Below are 26,280 nucleotides of genomic sequence, written 5' to 3' on the forward strand. Positions count from 1 at the left end.
TCAAAGCTTTTACTGTGTTACTAAAAAGAAAAAGATCTGGATTTCTATATTAAAAAGCTGCATATTGACTTCCATATAGCTCAAATCACATAGATTTAAAAAAATGACATGAGAAGTGTAAAAACATCCTACACTCACATAACATGTTCTGGGTAACAGCACAATTTTTAGTCAGGGTGTATCTAAAACTACATCGCTCTGTCAGCAGAGGGATGTAACTTAGACACATCGAAAGTGCAAATGAAAAAGGGATTTAAACGGGGCTTTTCGAAAAAACCCAGCAGTTTAGAAGGGGCATTTTTGACAGAAATACCCCATTTCGAAAGATCCTGAAGAGTACAGGATCTTTCAAAATGGGGCATTTCTGTTGAAAATGCCCCATCTAAACTGCCAGGTTTTTTCGAAAAGCCCTGTTTCGAAAAAAGTGGCGGCCGCCATTATGCAAATGAAGCACGGGATATTTAAATCCCTGCTTCATTTGCGCTTTTGATATGCCTAATTTACATCCCTCTGCCGACAGAGGGGTATAGTTTAGACACATCCTCAGTCAACAGTAATTTGTAGCGTGAACAAAAAAACTTCATATGCTGTCAAGGATTTGCAACTTTTACCTGATGGTAGTATTCCGCTCTATACCAAAAGCTTCCGAGGTTTAAAATGCACAATGTTACAGAGAAGTAAAACTCCAGACATTTACTAAGCATTACCTAGGAAAGACAAGGACTAATGTAATGGAATTTAATTGTTTTAGATCAACTTTTTCCAGTAACTCACCTGTCAACTTTATAGATACACTTTACACGTATTCACTGATTTCAAAAAGCTCTAGAATGTGTTTGGGGAAGAGGGATAATAAATTTAAATGAAAGAGACAAAACCAAGATTTTATTTTGTCTGTCATCTAGGATTTTCTTAATGGAACTACAACAAAGCACTGAGAGGTTGAGCTTCACTTAACCTTTTATTACACTGACACTCACATTGGAGAGAGAAGCTAGGTTGTGGGCAACATTTAACTGTCCTCAATGGGGAAAGGAGGGGTTAAATGGCTGTGTACCTGCTATTAGTGCAGTGAGCAGCACAAAGTCCTATCCTGCTTCAGCAAACTATCCTCAGTAATTCTTAGCAATGGCTGTTTACAGTTATACTCTTCTACCACCCAATTCTGAATAAATATCCCTCTTTAGCACACATGCACAGACCGGCTTCTGTCTCTAAAGTATAGTGGAAAAATGGTTGAGTGAAAAACTCCTGGTCCCAGTTGCTTCTTCTACTAGAAAGTATTTGTTTATCTAGAGCCAATCGCTGCTCCCCTATCTATGTAATGACTTCCTCACAGCAGTCAGAGAGATTACCCACACCACTGATCACTTTATTACTTCATAATGGCTGTTTATTTACTTTACTGCAGCAGTAACATGCAGGGATAAAGCTTTTCACAGCTGGGCAAACTCACCATATTCCTTACGCAGGTGGTCCGGAATGTGGGGTTCATAACCTTCCTTCTCAGGGACCTCCACAAATTCATCTTCATCTTCTTCATTATCAGAGACTTTCATCTCCAGAAAAAAAAAAATTCAGAAAATGAGACTATTTTCTCTGCTACATATTGAAAATATTAGCTGACAGTAAGACAGCCCACTACTGAGGCTCTTCTGAGCCAAAAGTATTTCCCTAATTATGTATTTAATCACAATCTAAGATTAGACCCCTTGTTTAACATTTCAGCTCTAAAGCCATCTTCAGTCCCTAAGAGAGATCTTCTTTAAAGGTTCTCTCATCCATTAAAAGACACAGAGTTGGTGAAGTCTGAGAAAGTATGAAATCCTAAAATTAAAAAAAAATGATAAAACAACATTAAGATCTTGACTTAATGAGCAAGTGATAGCTTTGTTTCTGCCTTTCCTAGTTTTGTTGGTTCAGCTCATTCAGCACACATAATGTAAGATTGTCTACTGTCTACCCATCCCCAACACATACAACAGGCCAAATAGAATGAGCAAAGGATGTGTTGGCAACCTCGATTTTCATAAAATCAAAACCATTCAAACTTGCTTTAATGCCATGCGCCATTTTACTGTAGTACTACTCTGCAGAACTGGAGTCTATTCTGTGACTTATTGAGGCAGAATTATCAAATTATATTTGTTTTATATTATACAAATAAAAATAGTCCCCAGAGATCCTGGATCTACAGAGGGCATCAACATTTGCTATGGTTTCCCCTATTTTGAGGATACTGGCCAAACAATTTTAAATGAGCTATGTTCAAACTAATACAACCTCATTCTGAAAATCCAGCAGGTATATTGTTTGCATCACTTTGTTTTGGAGATGCACTATTACATAAAGAATCCAGGCAACATTAGAAACAATTATTTTCAGCAGACCAAGGACCTTCAATGCGTATCAGTCCGGGAACCCAGACTGCAGTGAAGTCTGCAGTAAATATGGGAGACTGGGATATAGGACTGTGGCTTGATTAAGTGGAATTCAATTAAATGGGATTCCACTGTATTTACTTTTTGACAGCAGCTTTAAAGGAAAAGCACTTGTAATACATAAATATCTTATTTATAAGAAAGGAAACAATTACATCATTAGGTTGCAAACATTACTATGTAGAATCCTAGGAACTGAAATTATTGGGATTTTTAAAATATATGTGTATAGTCAATTGTATACATCTAATGGACTATTTATGAGCAGTTGAAAGTTAAAAATGCAGTTCTATCAAGCAATCAAAGCAACTAATGCACAATAGGGGCAACCAGCTTCCTAAATTTCATTTTAGCAAATTTTTGCCATTAGCACGTCAATGAGACTCCACAACCTGGGCAAACACCATCTGTCCCTTGTTTAATGAGAATTTGTATGGAAACTTGTAAAATCCCCAAATCCTAGGTATTCTCTTAAGAATACAGCAATGCTGCCAATCATTAGTATTTTACTTTATTTCTCTTGCCCAATTTTGGGAGATTTCAACAGATTTCCATCTCACAGAATGAATGAGTTATTGTAGTTTTGCCATGTGCTTTTATGAGTTTGGAAAACAATTCAAAGAATCCATCAAAAGAACAGTCTTACCACAGAACTCAATCACACCTATTCAAAGTTCCCTGAAGTAAATAAAAGGAACAGAGAAGTAGGTGATTAGTTCACCTATCATTTTTCCCCCAATCATGTACAGTATTATCCCTTTTAATTTCCTTCCCACTGCACTTATCTCATGCCCTAATAAATATATTAGCCTCTAAGGAAAATAGTCTATCTTGCTCTCTCATGCAGGTATTCATATCAACTACTAGTTGTAGATAGGAAAGGAGGAAGAAGCAAGGAAAGGAGGACGCAGCAATTTTACCCTGCAGCAGAATTTTACCAATGTAATTCACTAATCTAATCGTGTGTCACAGCTGCACACTTGAGTTCCTCAGTCTAAATCATAACTGAGATTTTGAAGACAAATAAAACCCCTGGAAACCAAACTTTAGTGAGTATATTTAAAATCAACAACTTCAGCAAAACTTCTTAATCAGCATTGCTTATATGCTACAATGAAGCTCATTTCTAAACACAAAACATTCAGCTGCTACTGACACTGCAATTTACCCTTCAGTAAGTGAAATTTACAGGATGATTTCTTTGTTTCTCAATTGACACTTTCCACAGAACACTGTAGTTTTAAAAAGTCCAAAAGGACAGTAGATTATCAAGTGCATCATTACCAAACAGTGCCTTTCTTTCCCTCCTTATTTTTGTTGTTTAATAGTAATTCTCAGAAACTTCTTTGAAACCAGCCCTGAAGTCAACAGTGTGTAGCTATAACCATGGATGTCCCATTGGCCACATCATCAGTACCACATCATCAGCAAAGTTGCCATGCTATAGGCATGCTGGAGGGCTCTGAGTTTTAAATTACTTTGCAGGTCCCACTGCAATCATTTCTCCTCATCTTAAGGAAAGCAGCAGTTCATCCCTGGCCTGGTGTAACCAACACAGACACATGCTGCTTCTGACCTCTCTTGGCCCAGACTCAAAGGCAAACTACAGTTCCAACATAAAAAGGGTCAAGCGCTCTACAGCTAATCAGGAACACCCCAAGAGACTGGGTCAGTCAATTACCAAAGAGGCACATCAATTTTGAAACTTCAAGCTTTTAGAAGACCTTTCAGTTGGCCTTTACAAAGAAATATTGTAGAGTTTTGCTTTCAGCACAATATGAGCAGTTGGGAGACTGAAAAGGAACTAGTTTGTTAGCATTGTGGCTTGAAAGATCTATTTTTTTCTTTTCTACTTGTTAAAAGCAACTTAGCAGATGAGAGCAAATTAGTTTTCCTTTATCATTAGAGCTGCCTGTTTGTCCTGTTAAGATATATGATTGTGTCAAACATACTATTCTCAGTTCTTATTTCCAATTCAGATTCAACAAACTACACTAAACTGAAATTTGTTATGGATTGTCTCAGTCTAAAAATTGTTTCTGCAAAATGTGAAACATCAAAAATAAAATAGGAACTACCACAGATTTATTTAATTGTTACGTCTAAGGGGAAAATAAATCCAGTGGACTTTTGTGCTTTTGATTAAAAACTGGCCAGTGCAAAAAGTGCAGAAAATCACTAACTGAAGCAAGTTTAGGAAGGAGGGAAATAATCCACAATATTTTGTTTAGAATACTGGACAGGTGTTAGTTCAAATTCTTACATACATTATAAATATTGCAATACCTGGGCTAGACTTCAGGACACAGAACTTAACTACATTTCCCCTCCTACCATGTTTTGTTTCATATACTCTATATAGCTATGAAGAGACTTCACCAAACAACCTGTCTATCACACATGGCTGACTTAAACTGAATGAGTAGTAACATCCTTGTATACCTGGATAATCTCAAAAACTTTGAGTTACACAAAAAGCCCTGATGTGAAAAGACATAATCAGATGCAAATTCACTTTGTTTAGGTATATTCCATGAACTGTGCATTTAGGTTCTATAGGAAACATTAATCATAGGAAACTGTAATTTTTGTTATCAGTCTAACACTAATCAAAAGGGAAACCTGTCACTACCGCTGACCTGTGAAACGTCCCAATTATACTCTTCAGAAATGACAGGAGCACTTAACTTCCTCACTGAGTAAATGACGACGATCAATCAAGTTTGAATAACAATGAGCCACGGAGCTGAAAATTATTTTTTGTATAGAATCTACCCAGGAATTTATGAAAGGTGAAAAGCAACCCAAGGTTTTAGGGGCATTATGGCTTTCAGCTAGTGCAGTGCATATCAAACACTAAACAGAATTTATGTGTTTTAATTTTCTAAAAGGTAGATGTGGACTTGGTGCTACAATGCATAACATAATGCCAGATTTTAAATATGGGGGTCATTTTCATAAAATATTATGCTTATTGTTTGCACCCTTCAATTTCAATGGGGACTTTTATTACATTTAGTTTTCCTGAAAAAAATATTTATCTTCTTAGTTAACTATCAGGAATTAAGCCTCTTTTTCCCCTCTGAACAGACATGACCTATTTATTTTTAATATAATTTTAAATAAGCACCTCTCTCTCTCTTTTAGTTCTCAAATATGTAGCGAGGTTAATCCCTGTTAGAATTCAAAAGTTGTGAGGGACTATTAACTAGTTACTATGTAAAATATCAGTAGAATGAAGAAAATTAATTACATCTATATAATCCCTTTTATGCATTTTTGTTCTCCTTCCATTCCATTACAATTGACTCAGTCTGATGAGAACTCCTCAGCAACATTACTCTAGTCAGAGAAGTCATTGATATAAATTCCACTTCCCCGGCACCAGCTAGGTGCATTTATTCCATACAGATCTTTCACTGCTCCCCGATCGAAGAGCACGAATGCTTTATAAAATGTGAATCACTCTAGCGTTGCTCGGCCACTTTTTTTGTAATAAGGTTTGTACATTTTGGCAACTAGTTTTAATTGGATTAATTTCTTAATGGTAGATTCAAATGACCACAAATCAAATTAGTTCACAAGGATACACATTTAAATTAGCATTTTAAATGATGCAATTTACTAAAATGTGTGTGTTTTGGAATTCATGGCAGACAAGTTTAGATGTTTTAAGAAAATCCAAAACATAGTGTATATGGTAAATCAAACAAAACTGATAAGTTACCAAATGTTGATGCATGCAGATCAGAAATCTGTGTGCTACTACCTCTTGTGCTCCTCAATATCTGAATGGAAATATAAAATAACTCAGGTGGTAGATCCTGAAACATACAGCTTTTCCCTTCTAGGCCACAGAATTTAAATCTCATTAAGGTCAGTAGCCACCAAAAGTGGTTACTGGACAACAGATGTACAGTGAATGAGGTAAAATAGTTGTACTCTCAACTAGTTCTCTGTTGAGAAGAGACCACATCACAAAAGCCAGCATTACAACTGGCATCCTTGTTGGAAGTACTCGTAGGCAGTATGAACATAGTACCTGATCTGAAGGGTAATGGACAGTAAACTACCTATTCTTACACTACAAGATAGTCCTTCAAATATAGAGGTAGCATATGCTTAAGAGGAAGCACAGGAATGTTTTTATTGTCATTGCTAAGGATATAAATGTTCTGTGAAAAAAATAAATTATTTCAAATTAATATTGTCAGTTCATCTTGTGAGTACTACATTAATATACATTTAAAATAAAAGATATTCAAGTGATAAAGTAGCATTTTTCTAAAATGACTGAATTCCTGAATAAAACTTCCATTCCAGAATAGTGTTGGTTTCAGTGAAGACAACATTCAAGTTCATAGGCCAAACACTTTTTTTCATAATGGAAATAGTGCAAAAAGGAACAACCTGCACATATGATACATTTCCTACTATATCTGTTCAGAATGTTAAAAATGACATAGAAAAATGGATGTCTTGTCAATTCTACTGCACGTGCAATAACAGTAAGTTAAAGCCGTGCTGACTTACGTAGGCAGTTAGGTAAGTGCACTCAGTCCGTCTCTAGCAGGGAAAAAAACTAAAACAGATGCTTCCTTCCTGCAGCCTCTTTTACAAAATAAAAGGCCAAAACAAGATGTAGTGGGCTAGCAGAAATCTCATCATGATTCTTCTCTACTTTTCAGCCTATGCCCTACCGTGCATCCAACGAGTTAATATATTTTATTATAATCACCCATCCAGTTACATGCATTAATCATTTATCCTCTGGACAAACTGAAGAAATGGTCCAAGGTAAATAGGATGAAGTTTAATAAAGGACAAATGCAAAGTACTCCACTTAGGAAGGAACAATCAGTTTCACACATAGAGAATGGGAAGCGAATGTCTAGAAAGTAGTACTGCAGAAAGGGACCTACGGTAGATGTCATAGTGGACCACAAGCTAAATATGAGTCAACAGTGTGACGCTGTTGCAAAAAAGCTAACATGATTCTGTGCTGCATTAATAGGAATGTTATGAGCAAGACATGAGAAGTAATTCTTCTACTCTACTCTGCGCTGATTAGGCCTCAGTTGGAGTACTGTGTCCAGTTCTGGGCATCACATTTCAAGCAAGATGTGGAAAAATTGGAGAAGGTCCACAGAAGTATAACAAAAATGATTTAAAGGTCTAGCATCTATAAGGGATGATCTAGATCAGTGTTTCTCAACCAGTGGTACAAGTACCCTTAGGGGTACTGAAGAGAAGTCTGGGGAGGTACATCAACACAACTGAAACTTGGAAAAACTGAATTTTTGTTTTAAGTTTTATAGCGCTTTATTATTTTTGTACTTTTTACACCCAAAAATATCACCACCTACACTTAAGTTGTTTAAACAAATGTGTTACAATAGTAGAAAAAAATTGTGTGTGTCTGAAAACTCTAGGTACTGGGAGTACTTTTTTTTTTTTTTTTTTTAAAGGGGTACTTTATAAAAAAAAGGTTAAGAAACACTGATCTAGATGATGCTCGGTCCTGCTGTAAATGTAGGGGACTGGACTTGATGACCTCTCGAGGTCCTTTCCAATTCTAGTATTCTATGATTCTATAAATACTAATAAACTACACAAATTCAAAAAAAAAACAACACCCCATACTTTGCAAGATATGAAGCCTTTGGTACTTTTCTCAGTTTTATATTGATGCTACATTCTATTAAGAGGATTTAGAAAATTGAATCTCTGCATTCATAGTTAAACAAGCAATACAATTTCTAAAATATATAATGCAATCAGTTTATAAAACTAGATGTAGAGGAGATACTCATTTTATAAACGAAAGGAAAGATATAACATCTAAAGAAGCTGTATCTACTTACTAAAACACCACTTGCAAACTACAGCTGGGCCCATTAAATACATTTTGTATGGTCTAATTAACTTGGTTTGCAATCTCAATTACTTCTCATCCTAGAAATCACTTGTGTTCTGTTTTATGTGTTTGTCCCCCCCCCCCCTTTTTTTTTTTAAACAAAATGATGTAAGGCATCCTCAGACAAGTGAACTCTAAACTTCATTTGTCTTTCAGCAGGCTTGATGGCTATGCATTTAAAAACCCATTCTATCTTATAAACTAAAAATTAAATGTACTCAGCTGTGATGGTCGTCATTGCATCTGCTATTTATATGCTAATACTCTCTCTGGAAGATCTTGCAAATTATACCACCATACCAATATCTCATGTGCATCTACTCATAGCCAACTAGACATTTTTTCTAGAGGTCAGAAGATTTTGGCCAAGAAACTATAATACTTATCATAGTGGAACCCATTTGAACACACAACTTAAAGAAACATTTTGTATACAGCCACAAGCACAACATAAAATATAAATTAAATAATGGTAACTGAGGATCAGAGATGTTTTGTATAATACGCACACGCACAGCTAATGTAAAAACCTTTTAAAAATAACTGACAGTGAAACAGAATCCTCAAAACATATTTATATGGGAAAGTCTTTCTATCCCCATCTTTTTGTATTCTCTAAAATGTGTCAAAAAGAAATATCAATGTTTAAATTTTGTCATTTCAAAATCATGTTTGATTTTTCCTTTGATGACTGTAACATTTATTTAGTGCTATTAAAAAGCTACATTTCTGAGGGGTAAAACACAGGTTTGAATACAAATTCAAATCACTGCAAATTATATCTGAGAATAGCCAAACACCATTAGCAAAAACATTCCTGCTTGTTCCTTTTCCATTTTATTTGCTCAATAGTAAGCAGGCAAATCTGGGCAACTTGATACAAGACAGTAAGAAAAGGGCATTTCCAAATGGTTTCAAATTGCTCAAGAATTGAAAATGGATGTTTAAGGAGATACACTTCAAACCTAGCTGTAAAGCTAAAGGTACAACAATGTCTGCAACACACCGCTCATATTATGCTGAGGGAAGGGAGGAGAGGCTGTTGCGAAGCAGCTGCGGTGTGTGGCAGCCTGTGGACAGAGGCTGGTCCCTGGCAGCAGCCCCTGTCCACGGCTGGGGTGCGGGGGGGGGGGGGGCGGGAGGGGAAGGTGTCCAAACTACCCACATATAGAGACTACTGCTGAGGACCAGCCTCTGTCCACAGCAGGCCCAGGCTCGTCACAGACAGAGGCTGCTTGGTGGAGCAACCTCTGTCCATGGGGAACTTGGACAGCCTGCAGACAGAGGCTGCTTCATGGCAGCCTCCCCTGATCTCCCTTCCCCTCCCTCTTCCCCTCCCCGTTCCTTCTGATAGAAGCAGCAGAGTGGGGAGGGGGCTGGCAGCACTGCGGAGCCAGTGCTGGGGGGGAGGGAGGGAACAAGGGTGGAACTGGTGCCAGTTTGTAACATGTGCAGACACACAATGTGATTCACAATGAAATTTTCCAAGCTAAGATGGGGAGAGCTTTCATCTTGTCTGCAACTGCAATAAACACTTGATTAGCTTTCGGGCTGGTTCTTTCTGTGTAAAAAACTATTTGACACCTAACCAAGGATGTTAAATATGGAGTAACTGACTAACTGAATAGTCAATGCATTTTTGCATCGACTATTCGATTAGTCGATAGAGTGCCTGCACCTTAAGTGTAGCAACAGCTCTAGGCACTTCAAAGGTGAAAGCCCCAAAGTCTAGGGTCACCTGGGTACTCCCGTGCTGACCGTGGGCTCTGTGCAGCACTGCAGCTTTGAAGTACATACCTCTTCTCTCCCTCTTGCTGCCTCTACCTGATAGAGGCAGCAAGGGGGGGGGGGGGGAAGGAGCAACTACTCAACTATCCTGTCAACTATCTGATAAGCATCTACTTATCAGATAGTCGACTGGTCCTTCACATCGCTACACCTAACACGGGAGTGAAGGCTCTGCTTCTTCCTGTTTGCATGAGGCTTCAGATAGAAAATCTGCAGGCAGACAGCTTTATAAAACTAGGAGACCATCTCTGGAAGGAAAGCTAGATTAGGATGCAACTAAACTTTATCTTTAAAAGAACACAGTTGTATAGTGGTGCTGAAGTGAGAGCACAGATCTCCGAGATCCTTCTGGCTAAAGTAAGGGCCACTAAGAAGGTCACTTTCCAGGAAACATATACCAGGAAATATACTATCAGCAGCTTAAGTGGATGGGGCAGTGGGACTGTAAGCCTTGATAAGAACAAGTTTTCACACCTGGGGTACAACCTCTCTAGGTCCTTATGGAAACGTCTAGACTTATTGTTTGAGAAAACAAATCAGCCATCCACTCAAGGATGAAAAGCCAAGATAGCAGCCAAGTGAACTTCAATGATGAATTAGATAAGTCCTGCTGTTTCAAGTACAGGAGGTACTCAAAAATCAATAGCAGTGATAATCACATAGGTAAGACACCTGCTGGGATGATCAGATGGAGAACCATTTCTGTTTTTCAAGTTATGAGGCCTAGGAGGGCTTTCTTTTTCCCCCAACAGGACCTCATGGACATGCTTTGATCAGAATAGTTTTCTGGGGTTCTGCCATAGAGATTTCCAGGCAGTCAGGTGGAGGGAGCTGATGACAGTGGTCTCAAAAAATCAGGCCTGCAGGTAGAGGGAATAGGACCAGGGATACTATGAAGAGGTGCAGCAGAATGGCAAATGAATGTTGGTGGGGCCATGCTGGAGTTCTTAGGACAACCAGTGGTTGGTCCCGTTTGATCTTTAGCAGGACTTTGTACATGAGCTGAATAGGAGGGAACAAATAATACAGGTGACTTGTCCATGGGAAAAGGAAGTGAGAGACCCAGGCCTGTGAGCTTGAAGGAAAAAAAACTGGTAATACTTCCCATTGTGCCATGTCACAAAAGTCTATCTGGGGAGTCCCCCACTCCTGGAAAACAAGCTTCATTACATCCAGGCAAAGGTACGTCTTATAGTACTCAGAGAAGGATTTGCTCATGTAGTAAAATTCATTCCACTGAAGTCAGTCAGCAGCAGGGGATCTGATGGACTTGCCAGGAGCCTGGGCAAGGTGGGGAAAGGGGCAGATCCATGTTCCCGAAAGGAGAAGGGCTGAGTGGAGCCAGTCCTCAGAGTTGTTTGGACGTCACCCAGCACTCCGGCAGCAATTTAAAGGGCTCGGGACTCTGGATACTGCCCAATCCCAGGCCCTTTTAAATCACTGGACCCTAGTGAAGTTGCCCCCTTTGCCCTGCCCTGCTAGCAGTCTTGATCAGCAGATCTGATTCAATATCCAAGGAGCACGAAGTAAAGTGGTGTCACTTTTACAGTCATTTTTAGTTATGATTACACATTAATATTCTACAATGTTTTCATCTTTGCCACTTAGTCTGCATCAGATAATAGCAGGTATTTAAAGTTGCAGGTATATGAAGTCTAAGGCTGGTTAGATTCACTCCTAGTCCAAACAGCTGTTTTAGACCTGATAACTCAAAGCTGTCCAGGACAAGGAGATATTTTTAGTCTCTACTGGAGAAATTTCTAAGATTTCCAGCATCATGAAACACTGGTTAAGTAGCCTGGATTGTTTTAGTTTCAATGGACCTAATTTTCAAGGCCCCACAGGTTTTTTAAAAAGTTTATATTTATAAGGTTCTTAATATTTATTCTTATTCCTTTGTTACTCAAAGGAAACAGCTCTACAGGCTGAGAAAAAGGAGGAAAAAAACCTTACCCAAAGACTTTTTTTTTTTTTTTTTTTTTTTTTAAAAGAAGATACCACTTTTCCATTTCTACTTTCTTTTCTAAAACAAGATACAATACAAAAAGCTCAGTGGCGGTAAATGATATGCAAGGCCTTGCTAGCACTTATTCCATTCTACTTACCTATTGTTTAGATTATTCCAAATTCATGTCATTAAAACCTTTTTAAAACCACACACCACAATGTATGTCAGTGATTATAAATAATAATCAGTAAATTAAAATACAAAAGACTTTGACTGTTATATTTATGCATACATTGTGCAACTACAGATATCAATTTTTAATTTGTTACTACTATCTGCTGTTCTTGCATGCCTATAAATGAGATAATCAAATTATTAATATTGGGATTAATGTTCTATTATTAGTGTTCAATTCTAACAATCAAGCCACCTTACTAGAAAATGTACAGTGATGTGACTTTACACACCAGTGTCTGGGAGATTTAAAAGACCTAAGAAAAATATAAGGCTAGCCCATGCCAGTTAACAAAGACACCTCACAGGGATGTTAACCTGTCCACTGAAGTCAGTGGAAGCTTTGTCATTGCTTTTAATGGGTGCAAGCCAACATTCAGGATGCACATTGCAGAAAGTTTCCTAACAGGAATAAAAATGGTACAAAGAGGTTTGGCCTGAAGTGGAAGCAAAGTCTCATGCCCATTAGGTGATTGGATGAAAGTACTGAGTGTTTAGATCAAAGTTTAGTATACACACACTATATTTAAAGTATTAGTTTTTAATCATCACTCCTCTTATTGCTATTGGATTTTTGTAAATATACACATAGCTAATTATCAGTGCTGATCTCTGTAAATACATTTTATGTACATTATCATCCAACCTTTCAGAGCGAACTTTATTTTAAGCAGCAGCAATAGCATACCAAATGTGTGGATGGGGAGCAAAATTATATATACTACCTTTGGAGCACACTACTCAATATTCAGAAAGGAATTCAGTGAGACAACGTCTTAGCCCTGCGAAACTTAAATAATTAACAAAGGTTAATTTAATGGCAGAGGGAACTTTATTTTATACACTATTTAAAAGATGCACAAAACTGCATTGTGTGGCCAGATGATCAGAGGTCATCACAGTGGCAACCTGTAACAATTCAGGATTAGGTCTGCATGACAAGATTTTTAAAATAATAAACAACAGGCCGGCAGAATTATATGCAATACAAGGTATAATCTATACTCCTATCATCCAGATCTGAAAGAAAAAAATGAAACACTAGAAAAGGAAGTCCTGTTTCAAGGACTATGCAATTTTATGTCACTTTTAATTTTAAGTATCAGTTATGCCAAGAGAAAAATGGTCTTTCTGAAAACTGAGATGGAAGAAAAAAAAGGGAGGGTCTCAGATACATAAATCATTACACAAAGGCTAAAATTGAGGAGAAAGAAGAACTCATATTCTCATTCATGTTCTCCCCCCCCAAAACACACACACCCGTTTCCAGTTTTGAAATTATGAAGGTTAAGTGCTCTCTCATATTTATTTAAAAAAATAATTATAACTGTAAAATAATTATAATTTTACATTATGTTTATTTAATCCAAACCACACAGTATGTTAATGACACACATAATCTATGAAGATCAAACATTTTATTTGTAATTCTAGTTATTTTGTGTGCCTATCAAATATTTCTTAATTGTTATTAAAATTTTCAAGATTTATACTACTCAACAGAATAGAAAAATTAAAGCCTGATCATCCAACCCACATTTCAAGAAAAGCCTAAGTAAATACAAAGCCTTTGGACAAATATTAGAGCTTGCTTTCTTATGCTAAGGAGATCGGAAGGAATCTCAAGCCTTCCAGTGAAAATGTCTTGCCCATATTCCCAGTCTTACATTCACAAGTCTTGACATTTGCTCCTGGTACCCACGCATGCTGGGGGGGGGGGGAGGAAGGGACAGCTCAGTGGTTTGAGCATTGGCCAGCTAAACCCAGGGTTGTGAGTTTAACCCTTGAGGGGGCCTGTGGAGGGGCGTGGCATCAGTGTGACCCTCCCCCGGGCCGCGCAGGGCCTCCACCCCCTCCGTCTTCCCACACCCGAGGTCTCTTCCCCTCGTGCTCCCCGATCACCCCGATGCCCTGCCCCGGGTCCGGCAGGGTTGGTCCGTCGCTATCAGGGTCTTAATGGCGTCCGCACCGGCGTGGAGAGGTGGGGGGGGCTCGGGCCCACACTCACTCCAAGCCCCGACTCAGGGCCTTAAGGTCTGGGGAATTCTGTCCCCAGCCCTGGTTGGTGGGGGAGGGAGTCCCCTAAACACACCAACCCCCTGGGCTCCAGCACCCTACCCTGGGTCGCTTCCTACATCCCTCGCCGAGCCGCCGTGACGGCTTGGTCCCAAGGTCCCTGCAGCAGAGGCCCGAGGTGCCTCTGTCCGGCCCGAGGTGCCTCTGGCCGCCCAGCGTCCTGCTGCTCTCCTCCTTCCTCTGGCTGGCGGCGGCCCTCCTTTTGGGCGTCCCGCCGTGATGAAGTCTCTCGTGGCTGGGCGGGGCTGCCTCCCCCGCCGGGTGGCACCGCTCCACCGGGGCGCCTGCACCTTCTGGCGCCACGGGGGTTGGTCGGCTCCCGGTCCTTCCAGCACTCCGGGGCCTGCGCCGGGTTAGTGTGGGGCGCGGGCGCTGCCCCGTCACAGGGCCATTTGAGGATCTGGGGCAAAATCTGTCAGGGATAGTACTGGGTCCTGCCGTGAGGGCAGGGGACTGGACTTGATGTCCTCTCAAGGTCCCTTCCAGTTCTATATCTCCATATTAAAAAAAAAATTGAATTCCTTTTAATCTCATTGGAAATTTGGGGCACTGTCATACTCATTTTCTACCTTAAGGCTCTGAAGCGGCGACAGGCAAGTTCAGCAGTGAGCCCCATCCTAAGTCTGATCCTTTGTTTAAAAAGTTCATAGTCTTTCATGTCTTCCCTAGGCATTTCAACTGCCACTGTGTTAGGGGTCCACCGAATCGTGATCTCAGCTCCACAATGTACTGGCGTCCTTAGTTGCTGTACCCAAGACAGGCTCTTTCAAAACTTTCTAAGAAGGTCTCTACATCATCTCCTACCTGGTACACAGGGTATTTCCTGGGCTGGAGAACATTAGTTAGAGCAGGGTGGTTAGTCAGTGAAGTTGGAGTGTTAGCTGCTTAGTTTTCTCCATTTCAACTTCTGACTGCTTTATCTCCATTTCTGCTTCCAAGTGCTTCATTTTCCATTTCTACTTGCTTTTGCTTCTCCCCGTCTCCTGCTTCTATTCGCTTAATTTGTTATAAGAACTCCATCTCGGCCTGAGTTAGAGATCTGCCTGCCTTAAGGGAACTCTTTCACCCTGAAGACAGTGGTGAGGGAGGGGCATGGCTGCCACCCTCTGTTCCTGCCCCCACAAGATTACTTTCCCTGGCCTCACAGGAACATTCTTCTGTTCCTCCGCCTCATGGTATAGGTTTTCCCTGGAGGTGGACATCTTACCCTGATATGAGGTGGTTTTCACCTTGAGGTGTTGCTTCAGAAGGGTTGGTTGCTCTAGGGCTACTCTGCCTGACCACAAATACATGCAACTGGGCTGCTTCCCTGCCCTACTTTAGCCTAGCTATCTGGTTGTCCTGAAAGCGAGAAACAAAACAAAAAAACAAAACAAAAAACACTGCTTGGTTTGGACTCTCTTTCTGTGCAGATTTAACCTTCTGTGTTAAATCAGGCAGCAGAAGAGAGAAAAAAATCCCAAAACTTCCAAACAGCAAAAAAGAGGGGGCGGGGGGGGGGGGGAGGAGGAAAAGTGTCCTTTTAAAATCCTGAAGTCTGTGTTCCAGGTTTAAAATGATCCCACTTCTCTGCCACCATGTCAGGGCTGATCCCCACTCTGACACTCCAACTGCAGAAGGTGGGAGGCTGCAAGGAATCTTAAAAATATATACCTTGCCTCTAACAGGCTCTGCTTATAAAAACTTCCCAGAGTCACAAATGCACTGACTTTTGGGGGGTAGCTACCATCATCAAGTAATTTTATCCCTAAAAACAGGGGGCAGACACTTGAATTCTCCCTCAGGCATATCCCAAGCTCCTTTACCACAAAAGAGCTTGAAAAACAAAAGAGAAAAGAAAACCAAAATGCAGTCTCTGGTAGCTGACCTCTAGTCTGAGGAATGCAGACAGACACAGACAGAACTGCTTTTACCTTCCAAGACATAAGTATCGAATCATCGTCTTAAAAAAGTGATTTTTATTACAAAATATCAACTTGATAAAGCATAATTGATTATTCATTGTTATAGAGCAACTAATGAAAACAAACTAAAACAGAGAAAGTCTCTGAGAACAATTCTTAGATGGTGAATCGGTGAGGGGAAGATAGATTCACACAGAGCAGTTCAAACACAACCACAAAATAAAGAAAATACCCTGATCGTGACTAGATTCAGTTTTTTCCTTTTATTTACTCATGATCCCTTCTTGGTTCAGTCCACTTTCATGCTCTGAATTCCTTGGAGGCATGGCAGTCATTTCTGGGTTTAAATCATTCTGTGTCTCTCAACTCCTAGTTTAACTTTCCCACACATAGAATTGTACCTTATACAATTCAAATATCATCAGTTTATTCCTATTGGTTCTTCTGGCTTCCTGCCAACCTCCTTGCTAGCTACCTAACTTTAACCCCTTAGTCACCAGATGCTGGCCAGCACTCCTCCTATCCATTACACATGGTGTTATGGGCAACAAACTTAAAAAGAAAAACAGATAAAAAAAAAAAATCAAAGAACAGGTAGGGTAGGGTTCCATTGGAAGAAAATCCAAGGGTGGGGGAGAGAAAGAAGTTCAGAAGAACTGGCATTTCTCAAAGAGACAGTACTGAAGAAACAAACAACTATTCTGACATGGAAGATAGATAAGAAGAATAGTTAGAGGCCAATACGGCTCCATCAGAAGTGCTTTAATTACTTGAAACTAAAAACAAAAAACAAAAAAGGACAAATTGCTAAGGATGAGAACAAAAGAATAGTTCAAGGATTTGTCTACACTACAAGGTTTTTGTAGCAGAATATGCTAATGACGGACTCATTAGCATGAGTTGCGATGTCATTAGCACATTTTCGGTCACTGCTTTTTGCGCAAGAAGCAGTGTAGCTGTTTCCGCTTTGTGCAAAAAAACCCTTTTTGCACAAGATCCTTATGTCTCTATTTTTCAGGTATTAGGATCTTGTGCAAAAAGGGGGGTTTGAGCAAAAGGGACACGTCTACATTGCTTGTTTTTGAGCAAACGCCTCGTGTGCAAAACGAATCGGAAGAATGAGAAATGAAGCATGAGAAAATGTTAATAAGCACTTAATTTACACTGCCTTTTCTGCAAAAAGTTTTTAGTGTAGCTATAGCCCAAGTGTAGTACCAACAGGAAAAACTGAACCTAGAATCTCTGGAGCTTAGTGCATGAGCCTCTACAGCTTGAGGTAAAAGCCAGCTGGCTCTCAGCTAAGGCCTAGAACACACTCATTCTTTCTCTTCATAAGTGGTCTAAGTGCCACTACATGGGACAGTATACCCCACCCAGTAGGTATGAGTTACACAAGGATGCTGGTATAAAATCAGAAAGGCTAAGGCACAAAATGAGATGCATACATCTGACAAGGGAATAAAAAGCAATAAGAAGTAGTTCTATAAATATATCAAGATCAAGAGAAAGATAAATGAAAATCTTGGTCTACTACACAGCAGAGGAAAAGAGCTAACAAAAGATATTAAGAAGGATTAATGCTTATTTTAATTATGACCAGATGCTTAATACAATGAATAGTAAACAACACTGGTGAAGGAAAACGGGTCAGAATAGGAGAAATAACAGGTTACAGAATATTTAGATTAGTCAGATACAGTCAAATTGTCAGGGCCTGATGAAATTCATCCTAAGGTACTTAAGGAACTAACTGAAGCAATCTTGGAACCCTGAGTAATTATCTTCATGAACTCTGAGAATGGATGAGATCCCAGAGGACTAGAGGAAGGCAAGTAGAACCTCAGAGTTACGCCGTGAGGAGCCAACCACACACCTCATTTGGAATCAGAAGTATGTAATTAGGCAACATCAGAGAAATAAAATACAGTACAATCCAATGTTAAATGGAAACTACTACAAATAGAAAAGTTTATAAAAAAAAATGAAGGAAATGGTCTCTATGCTTGTTTCATTTAAATTAAGATGGTTAAGCCACATTTTTCTTCTGCACAGTAAAGGTTCAAATCTGTATTATATCAATGTTTAGTTATAAACTTTTGAAACAACCACCATTACATCTTGTTCGGTTACATACAACTTCCATTCTTGAGGTATTTGTAACTCTATGGTTTTACTATACCTTTGTTTAAAAGGGGAACAAAGTTCTTCTTCACACAGCGTGTAGTCAACCTGTGGAACTCCTTGAGGAGGAGGCTGTGAAGGCTAGGACTATGACAGAGTTTAAAGAGAAGCTAGATAATTTCCTGGAGGTTAGGTCCATAAAAGGCTATTAGCCAGGGGATAGAATTGGTGTCCCTGGCCTCCGTTTGTCAGAGGCTGGAGAGGGATGGCAGGAGACAAATCGCTTGATCATTGTCTTCGGTTCACCCTCTCTGGGGACCTGGTGCTGGCCACTGTCGGCAGACAGGATACTGGGCTAGATGGACCTTTGGTCTGACCCAGTACGGCCATTCTTATATTCTTAACCCAGGAAATTATAGACAAATCAGTCTAACTTCAATACATGGAAAGATACTGGAACAAGTTATTAAACAATCAATTTATAAAAACCAAGAGGATAATGGGATTATTAAAGAATAGCTAGCATAGACTTATCAAAACAAATCAACCTAATTTCCTTTTTTTGGGGGGGGGGGGGCAGGATTAGTAGCTTAGTGTCTGGGGGAGAAGTGGTAGAAGTGCTACATTTTGATTTATGTATGTAGTACGACATGCAGCAATCTAAGGAAATTTAGCTTTTATGAAAATATATAAGATGGGTCTACAACTGGTTGAAAGGTTATGCTCAAAGTATTTACCAGTACTTCACGGTCAGACTGGGAGAATATATCTAGTGGGGCCCCACAAGGGGTCAGCTCTGGGTTCAGTGCTATTCAGAATTTCATTACCAATTTGGATAATGGAGGGAAGTGCATGCATGTAAAATTTGTGGAGGACACCAACCTGAGAGGGATTAAAAGTACTTTTGATGACAGGATTAGAATTCAAAATAACCTTTCTAAATTGGAAAATCTGAAATCAACAAGATGAAATTCAATAAGGACAAGTTTAAATGAACAACTACAAACAGGGAATAACTGGCGAGACAGTAATACTACAGAAAAGGACATTGAAGTTATTAGCCGAATATATGTAGAACAGAAGACAACATGATTCAGTTTTTAAAAAAAGGCTATTGTTCTTATATGAATAAACAAGAATGCTATATGTAAGTGGTAACTGCCCCATGCTGTTCAGCACTGGAGAGGCCAGGGTCCAATGTCCAGTCTAAGAAAGATGTGGATAAATAGCTAATAGCCCAGACAACAGATATAAAAATAATATAAAGTTTTAGAAACCTGAAGTATGAGGAAAGGTTAGGAAAAGAAATCGTAACTAACCTTTCCATAACTGTTGTTGTTGAAGATGCGTTGCACATGTCTGTTTCACTGTAGGAGCGTGCATGCTTCAATGCAGTTCTCAGAGAGATTTTCTCCTTCGTGATACATGGCAAAGTGTCATAAATGCCCTCTGTTGCCTTGTACAGAGAACCCAGGCATAAAGGGTGGAGCTGTTTTCAGCCCACTCAGTTCCATCCTACCAAAAGACTCCAATGGAGAGGGAAAGGAGAATAGGTACAACACATCTCAAAGAATAGTTACAGTAAAGTTAGTAACTTCTTCTTCTTCCAGTGATTATACCTCTATTTCACTGACTCATAAGCAGTCCCAAGAAGAGGACTATTCATCCATCATTTCTAGACAGCTTGTGGCAAACTTATGACCAGGTTACAGATTTCCAATGTTCAATATAGGAATGTTAAATAGAAAAACTGCAGAGGTCACTTGGAACCTGGTTTAATTATGCAGCACTCTATCCAGAGAGTCAGGTTAGCCAGCCTCCAACACAGGCCAATACAACTGAATATGATAACTTATTCTTTTACATTGAAACAGCTTTGCCCCTCATTCTGTCTGTAAATATAATAAACAATGGAGATGGAGATCTGAACGTTTAGTTCATTCCAGATAAAATGCTACAGTTCTTCTAAAATCCAGAACATTCAATCTCTCCTTTTATCACCATGAGGCTCTGAGATGAAGGTTGATAAGAAAATTGCTCTTAACACGAAACGTGTTCCTTCCTAAGACAACTTGTATGAGGACAAACTTTACCACATATAAACCATAGACATTGCCAAACAGAATCCATGTAAGTAGGATCTGATACTAGAGCCTTCAACCTCCTAATTTTCCTGGCGGTTGTAATGGCTAATAAAAATGTAGCCTTTGTTGATAAGTACAACAGCGTATTGCTAGAGGCTCCATGACAGGGGTCCCACCAGCTTCAAGACTAGATTCAGGTTCCAGGTTGTAATAGGGTACCTGTGGGAAAAGTTCTTTCCAAATCCTTAATCTTATAGCCAGAAGACCAGAAAAAGAATTTTTGTTTCATGTCATCTGGTAGCTTGTCTTTGAACCTTGAAACTGTATCCCTTGGGGTGAAATCATAGTGTCCCAGAAAAGTTTGTTGTTTTGTAATTTGAAGCTGTAACCTACATGTGGAACAAAGCTTCCTCCCAAGTCCAGCTTCTTGATCTTGTGCGTTGGGATTGATGCATGGTGACCCTCTCTCACTGGCTGCCAACACTACCAGGGAATCCCAAGGGAGATGATTATAGCACTGCTTGAACTCTTAGAGGGATCACAGTATAGCATCTCCACTCTCTTTGAGTTGGTGATAGGGAAACGGGTGGGGTCTGCCAAACCATCTTGGTAGGTGACAAAATAGCATCATTAGTAGGCACTGGAATTCTAGTTAGGACACAGATGTCAAGATGTTCACCAGTAATAGAGAGGTAGCCATGTTAGTCTGATCTTGCTAAAAAACAAAAGGAAAAACTATGTAGCACTTTAAAGACTAACAAGATGGTTTAATAGGTGATGAGCTTTCGTGGGCCAGACCCACTTCCTCAGATCATATGATGTTCACCAGGTTGTGATTTCTTTTCTCCAAGTGGATTTACAGGGCCATATCCATCCTCCCCAATCACACCTGATGCATTTTATCATCATCAGAATGCAGAGAAATAGATACTGCAACTGTTACCTCAGATGAGGAGGGAGAGGATGCCAATAATCTGGTGAACTAGTCCAATTCGCTTTCCTCTTGTAAATGATCATGAGAGGGGTTCTGAATCTTCAGTGCTGGGCTCAGTACCAGTGCTAGGGTGTTTGCAGTGTCAATACTCCGGACAACAGTAGACTAAGCTAGCTGAAGTCAACATGGGGATGCTCAATTCGGAGCTGGGAGCCCATATATTCCAAATGGGCCACTGTTAGAGTCCTAGTCCACAACTGCGCATGGCTCAAGAGTCCTTTCACTAAGCTCTCTGTTGATACTGAAACTAAAACCAGGCAATATATTTCCGATGGTGCAATCAGTTTGGCTGAGACACAGAATCCCACTTCAGAATTTGATGAAGAATCCTCTTCTTGCAACCATGGTGGGCCATACCAGTTAGCATCAGGAAGGAAAGGTCAGACTCTGAAGGAAGGGGAACTTTAGAGATCATCTGCAGCATTGACCTAGACAGTAATAATGTCAATGGTATTATGATGGCCAAATCAGCTGATTTGCCTGCTGCAGAGATGAAGCTGCTAACATTGATATCTTGGGACTCCTGACCTGACAGTGATGGTGATACTGACATTCAACAATTCTTTTGCAGTCTAAAAGTTTCAGAGTATTCAGTACCAGGAAAGCATTTTGAAGTACTGGGCTGTAAGGTGATCCTGATCATTCTTCAGTAGCTGTCTCAACAAGCCATAGTGGATCCAATGAACTCCTCTTGTCAGAGTTATGCTCTGGGGAGTGCCCCCTTTTTGAGCATCCATCTTAATCCTTATATGAATGGAACCTGTTTGCTTCATTTGATACTCTTGGTACAGAATCAGATTAACTGTGTCTCTTTAGTACCTGTGATACCTGATCTACTTCTCCATACTGGTAAAACTGGAGTTGCTTGGTACCTGAACTAACATAGATGGTTCAGATGCAGGATATCTGCTCCTGGAAATAGTGCTGTATTTCAATCTGGCTGCTCTGAGTTTTGTTTGTTTGAGCAGGACTTAAAGCCTTTACTAATACTACATTGATCACTCATTCAAGCATCCCCCAAGCATTTAAGGCAGCTGGGGTGAGGGCTGCTATTAGGCACTGACCTACCACCAGAATGGCAGAAATCCAGAGTTCCAGCACCAAGGCCAGTTCCCAAGCTGGATGCCAGCTGCACACACTTTTTATAATGCTATACTATTAAACTAAACAACAAGAGGGCCTATTTACACACCTGATTAGAGGCTTGCAGAAGCACCAACAACCGTCACAGAAGGAACCGAGGGGAACTGAGGGCAATTGCACACATTATACCTATGTGCTGTGCGTGAGGCACCAGAGGACACTCAAAGTTTGTCTCCTTAGCAGCACCATTTTACAACTATGCATTGGAACAAACACACTACAACAGTGGAATAAATATGTGCAATCACTCAAAGAAGAACTAGGCATGAAGAAAACAAGAGCGGGTGGGTAGTCTTCAAATATGTTAACAGTGGTTATGAAAAGGATGGCGATTAGTTAGTTTACAGATTAAATGCAGGTAAGACAATCACTAATAAATTCAAACTGTAGCAAGGGAGATTTAGGTTAGACATTAGAAAAAAAATTCCAACTGTAAGGACAATAAGTACCAGCATAAGTTATCCGGGAAGACTGTGGAATCCCTGTGTAATGGGTTCACCTTCTTGTACGTGCCCGGACATTTCAGCTATTTCTAGATGCAGTGGTGTCCCAGAGCTCCCTCTTCTGAGTTGCCTTCAGATGAGATTCTCTCCCCCCACCCTCCCCAGTAGCTAACAGGGAGATGGAGGGACCCAGGCCTGCCCACAACTCTGGGTCCTGGCCCAGGGACCTACAAATAGTGGATGTCTGCTTTGTCCTATTCATTCAAGTTCTGCTGGTCTTCTAACTCTCTGGGCCAGTTCCCTATGGCCCCACACTGTCCTTGCCCTTACCTCAGGGCTTTGCCTCAAAGTCCCAGTGCCACTCTAACCTGGATTCTAGAGCTCCTTCCAACTGGTCTTCAGCAGCTGACCCTGGGTCTCAATCCTGTCTGCAATAAGCGCTCTACAGTGAGCTGTTCATGGATGATTCTCTCTCATCTACATTGCAAATTACAATTATAGTGAAATCTACAATGATGTAATCTCTCACAAACAGTAGTAGAAATTAATGAAGTTAGAATTTTATTCAAAAGTAAGATTATTTGCGGAACAGTGTCCTAATGAAACAATAAAAGCATGTACACAGCTTATATGTGAAACTTTTAACAAAACGAAATAATGCATGTTCTTGTATTGCTGAATATACAACCTCATGGGAGGTAAGAGAGTGTTCTGCTTTAATAAGCAAGATGCATGGCATAATTCCACCCATCCAATTTAATTGTAGCAAACTCAAATCATCCCAAAAATTTGCAAACTGCAGGGTTTCACCAAACTCTCTATCATTCAAATTTATATTATTTTTCTGCATTAGAACATGGCCAGTCTATCAATCTTAGTGCTTTCTAAAAGACTTGGTCTTATGTTATTTTCAGTGATTTGTTCTAACATCAATAGTCCCCTTTCCCTTTGAGAATTGTTGATTTATTCCCTTTTAAGAAGATGTTTTAAGACAAGCCAAAACACAGTTTTAAATTAAGCTCTAACCTAACAAACCCTACACACAAAAACAAAATGTTTTTATCTGCTTAGCAAACATAATGGAGATCTAGGAAACTTGAAGTTACTCTCTCTTGTTCCAGACACTCATTTTAGTCTAGTTTTACATATGTACATTTCCTACCTTTTTACATATAACTAACTGGTTATTAAAAATACAAATGAAAAAGATTAAGAAGTCACACTAACATGTTATGATATCCAACTGAGATCATAGAATACTAGGACTGGAAGGGACCTCGAGAGGTCATCGAGTCCAGTCCCCTGCCCTCATGGCAGGACCAAATACTGTCTAGACCATCCCTGATAGACATTTATCTAACCTACTCTTAAATATCTCCAGAGATGGAGATTCCACAACCTCTCTGGGCAATTTATTCCAGTGTTTGACTACCCTGACAGTTAGGAACTTTTTCCTAATGTCCAACCTAAACCTCCCTTGCTGCAGTTTAAGCCCATTGCTACTTGTTCTATCCTCAGAGGCCAAGATGAACCAAGTTTTCTCCCTCCTCCTCATGACTCCCTTTTAGATACCTGAAAACAGCTATCATGTCCTCCCTCAATCTTCTCTTTTCTGAACTAAACAAACCTAATTCCTTCAGCCTTCCCTCATAGGTCATGTTCTCTAGACCTTTAATCATTCTCGTTGCTCTTCTCTGGACCCTCTCCAATTTCTCCACATCTTTCTTGAAATGCGGTGCCCAGAACTGAACACAATACTCCAATTGAGGCCTAACCAGCGCAGAGTAGAACGGAAGAATGACTTCTCGTGTCTTGCTCACAACAAGATGTTATTAAATCAATAGTTTCTAAGGAAATGCTGTAAATGTGCATCATATTGCAGTCCCTATGCAAAAATTTCTGTGTGGGGGGGTGCTTTTTTTGTAAATGTGTACTGCAAGAGTGTGAACGCACCCCTCGCTCTTGTAGGGGGTGGGATGCGGTTGGAATCAGCTCCTGCCTTCCCTTGGCTGGCCAGAGCATGGGGGAGGGAGGCTCCAATAGCGCGCTGCTTCTGCTTTCCCCAGGCTGGCTGGAGCATGCTTACTTGGGGGACCACAGGGAGGGTGCGTTTGAACCCTTTGTACCCACCTTCATATAGGCCTGTATTGTACACGATTTTTAAGATTAAGTATATATATTTTTTCTCTTATACCTTTTAAAATTGCAAAACAATTCAAGGATAAACATCTGTAAAAGTCTGAACATCTCAATTAAATAATGGAACAAAAGACATGCATAACTACTTGATAAAAATAAAAACTTTTTTTTCCTTCTTAGAAATATTTGAGCGGTTTCAGCTATGTGCAATTTATTCATAAAATAGCATTTAGCCTCCAAAAATAGGTGTTTCTATTATAAATACCAACCTCAGCTAATAACTAGAACTGTGCCACTATAATAATTCACCTATATAAAGCTGAAAACTAGCTTATTACAGTAGCTCTGACATGGTACTGCCGTAATAAGTTCACATGAAAATATGTACATGCAAAGACCATGATCTGATCTCTGGCTAAAGGAAGTGCAAAAGAAAACAGCCAGCATGTAGTATGTACTCCCTCTGCTGGGCACTGAGATTATTCCAAACAGTTTTAACAAAAAGAAAACAATTTAACATGATCAGTCATGCAATTGCTTTCCTCTTAGTCTCTTCTCCACTTCAATCATAGTTTAGATTCACAGACAGAGTGAATTTAAACTTTCTTATATACTCTCAAAATATAACACCTTTCTTAAGGGATGTAAACATCTAACAAACTGAGAATAATCATTGAAGATCTGAATTTAAACTATCATGTAAGCCACAGGTGGGAAACCTTTAGAAACACAGTAAGTCTACATCATGGGTTGGAAGCCTTGAGCTTTAGTTCCCCACCCCCACATGGGAGCTGTGAGCGCTAGCTTGTGGCAATCAGGGAAGTTCCAAATGCTGTCCTCACCTTCCAGGAACTATGGCCAATGGGAGCTACGGGGGCAGCACCTGCAGGTGAAGGCAGAATGCAGAACTGCCTGCCCCCTTCCCCAGGGGTGCAGGGATGTGTTGGTCGGTTCCAGGAACATGCAGGGCTGGGCACTTGCATTAGCCCCGCTGTACCACCGACCAAGAGCTGCCTGAAGGTAAGTATCCTATACCCCTCCTGTACCC

The 26,280-nt window shown here is 40.0% G+C and overlaps 1 protein-coding gene across 7 annotated transcripts in view; it reads right to left on the bottom strand.

The window, feature by feature from the left end:
* Nucleotides 1-26,280, bottom strand: part of UVSSA (UV stimulated scaffold protein A) — a 91,052-nt gene that overhangs the window by 53,540 nt on the left and 11,232 nt on the right. For all 7 annotated transcript variants that reach the window (XM_075930915.1, XM_075930914.1, XM_075930918.1 and 4 more), the window contains one exon: nt 1,457-1,559. In XM_075930915.1, coding sequence (XP_075787030.1) covers nt 1,457-1,559 — 103 coding nt within the window. The remainder of the gene's footprint in view (nt 1-1,456; nt 1,560-26,280) is intronic.

Source organism: Pelodiscus sinensis, chromosome 5 (assembly GCF_049634645.1).
Source record: "Pelodiscus sinensis isolate JC-2024 chromosome 5, ASM4963464v1, whole genome shotgun sequence".
NCBI classification, from domain to species: Eukaryota; Metazoa; Chordata; order Testudines; family Trionychidae; genus Pelodiscus; species Pelodiscus sinensis.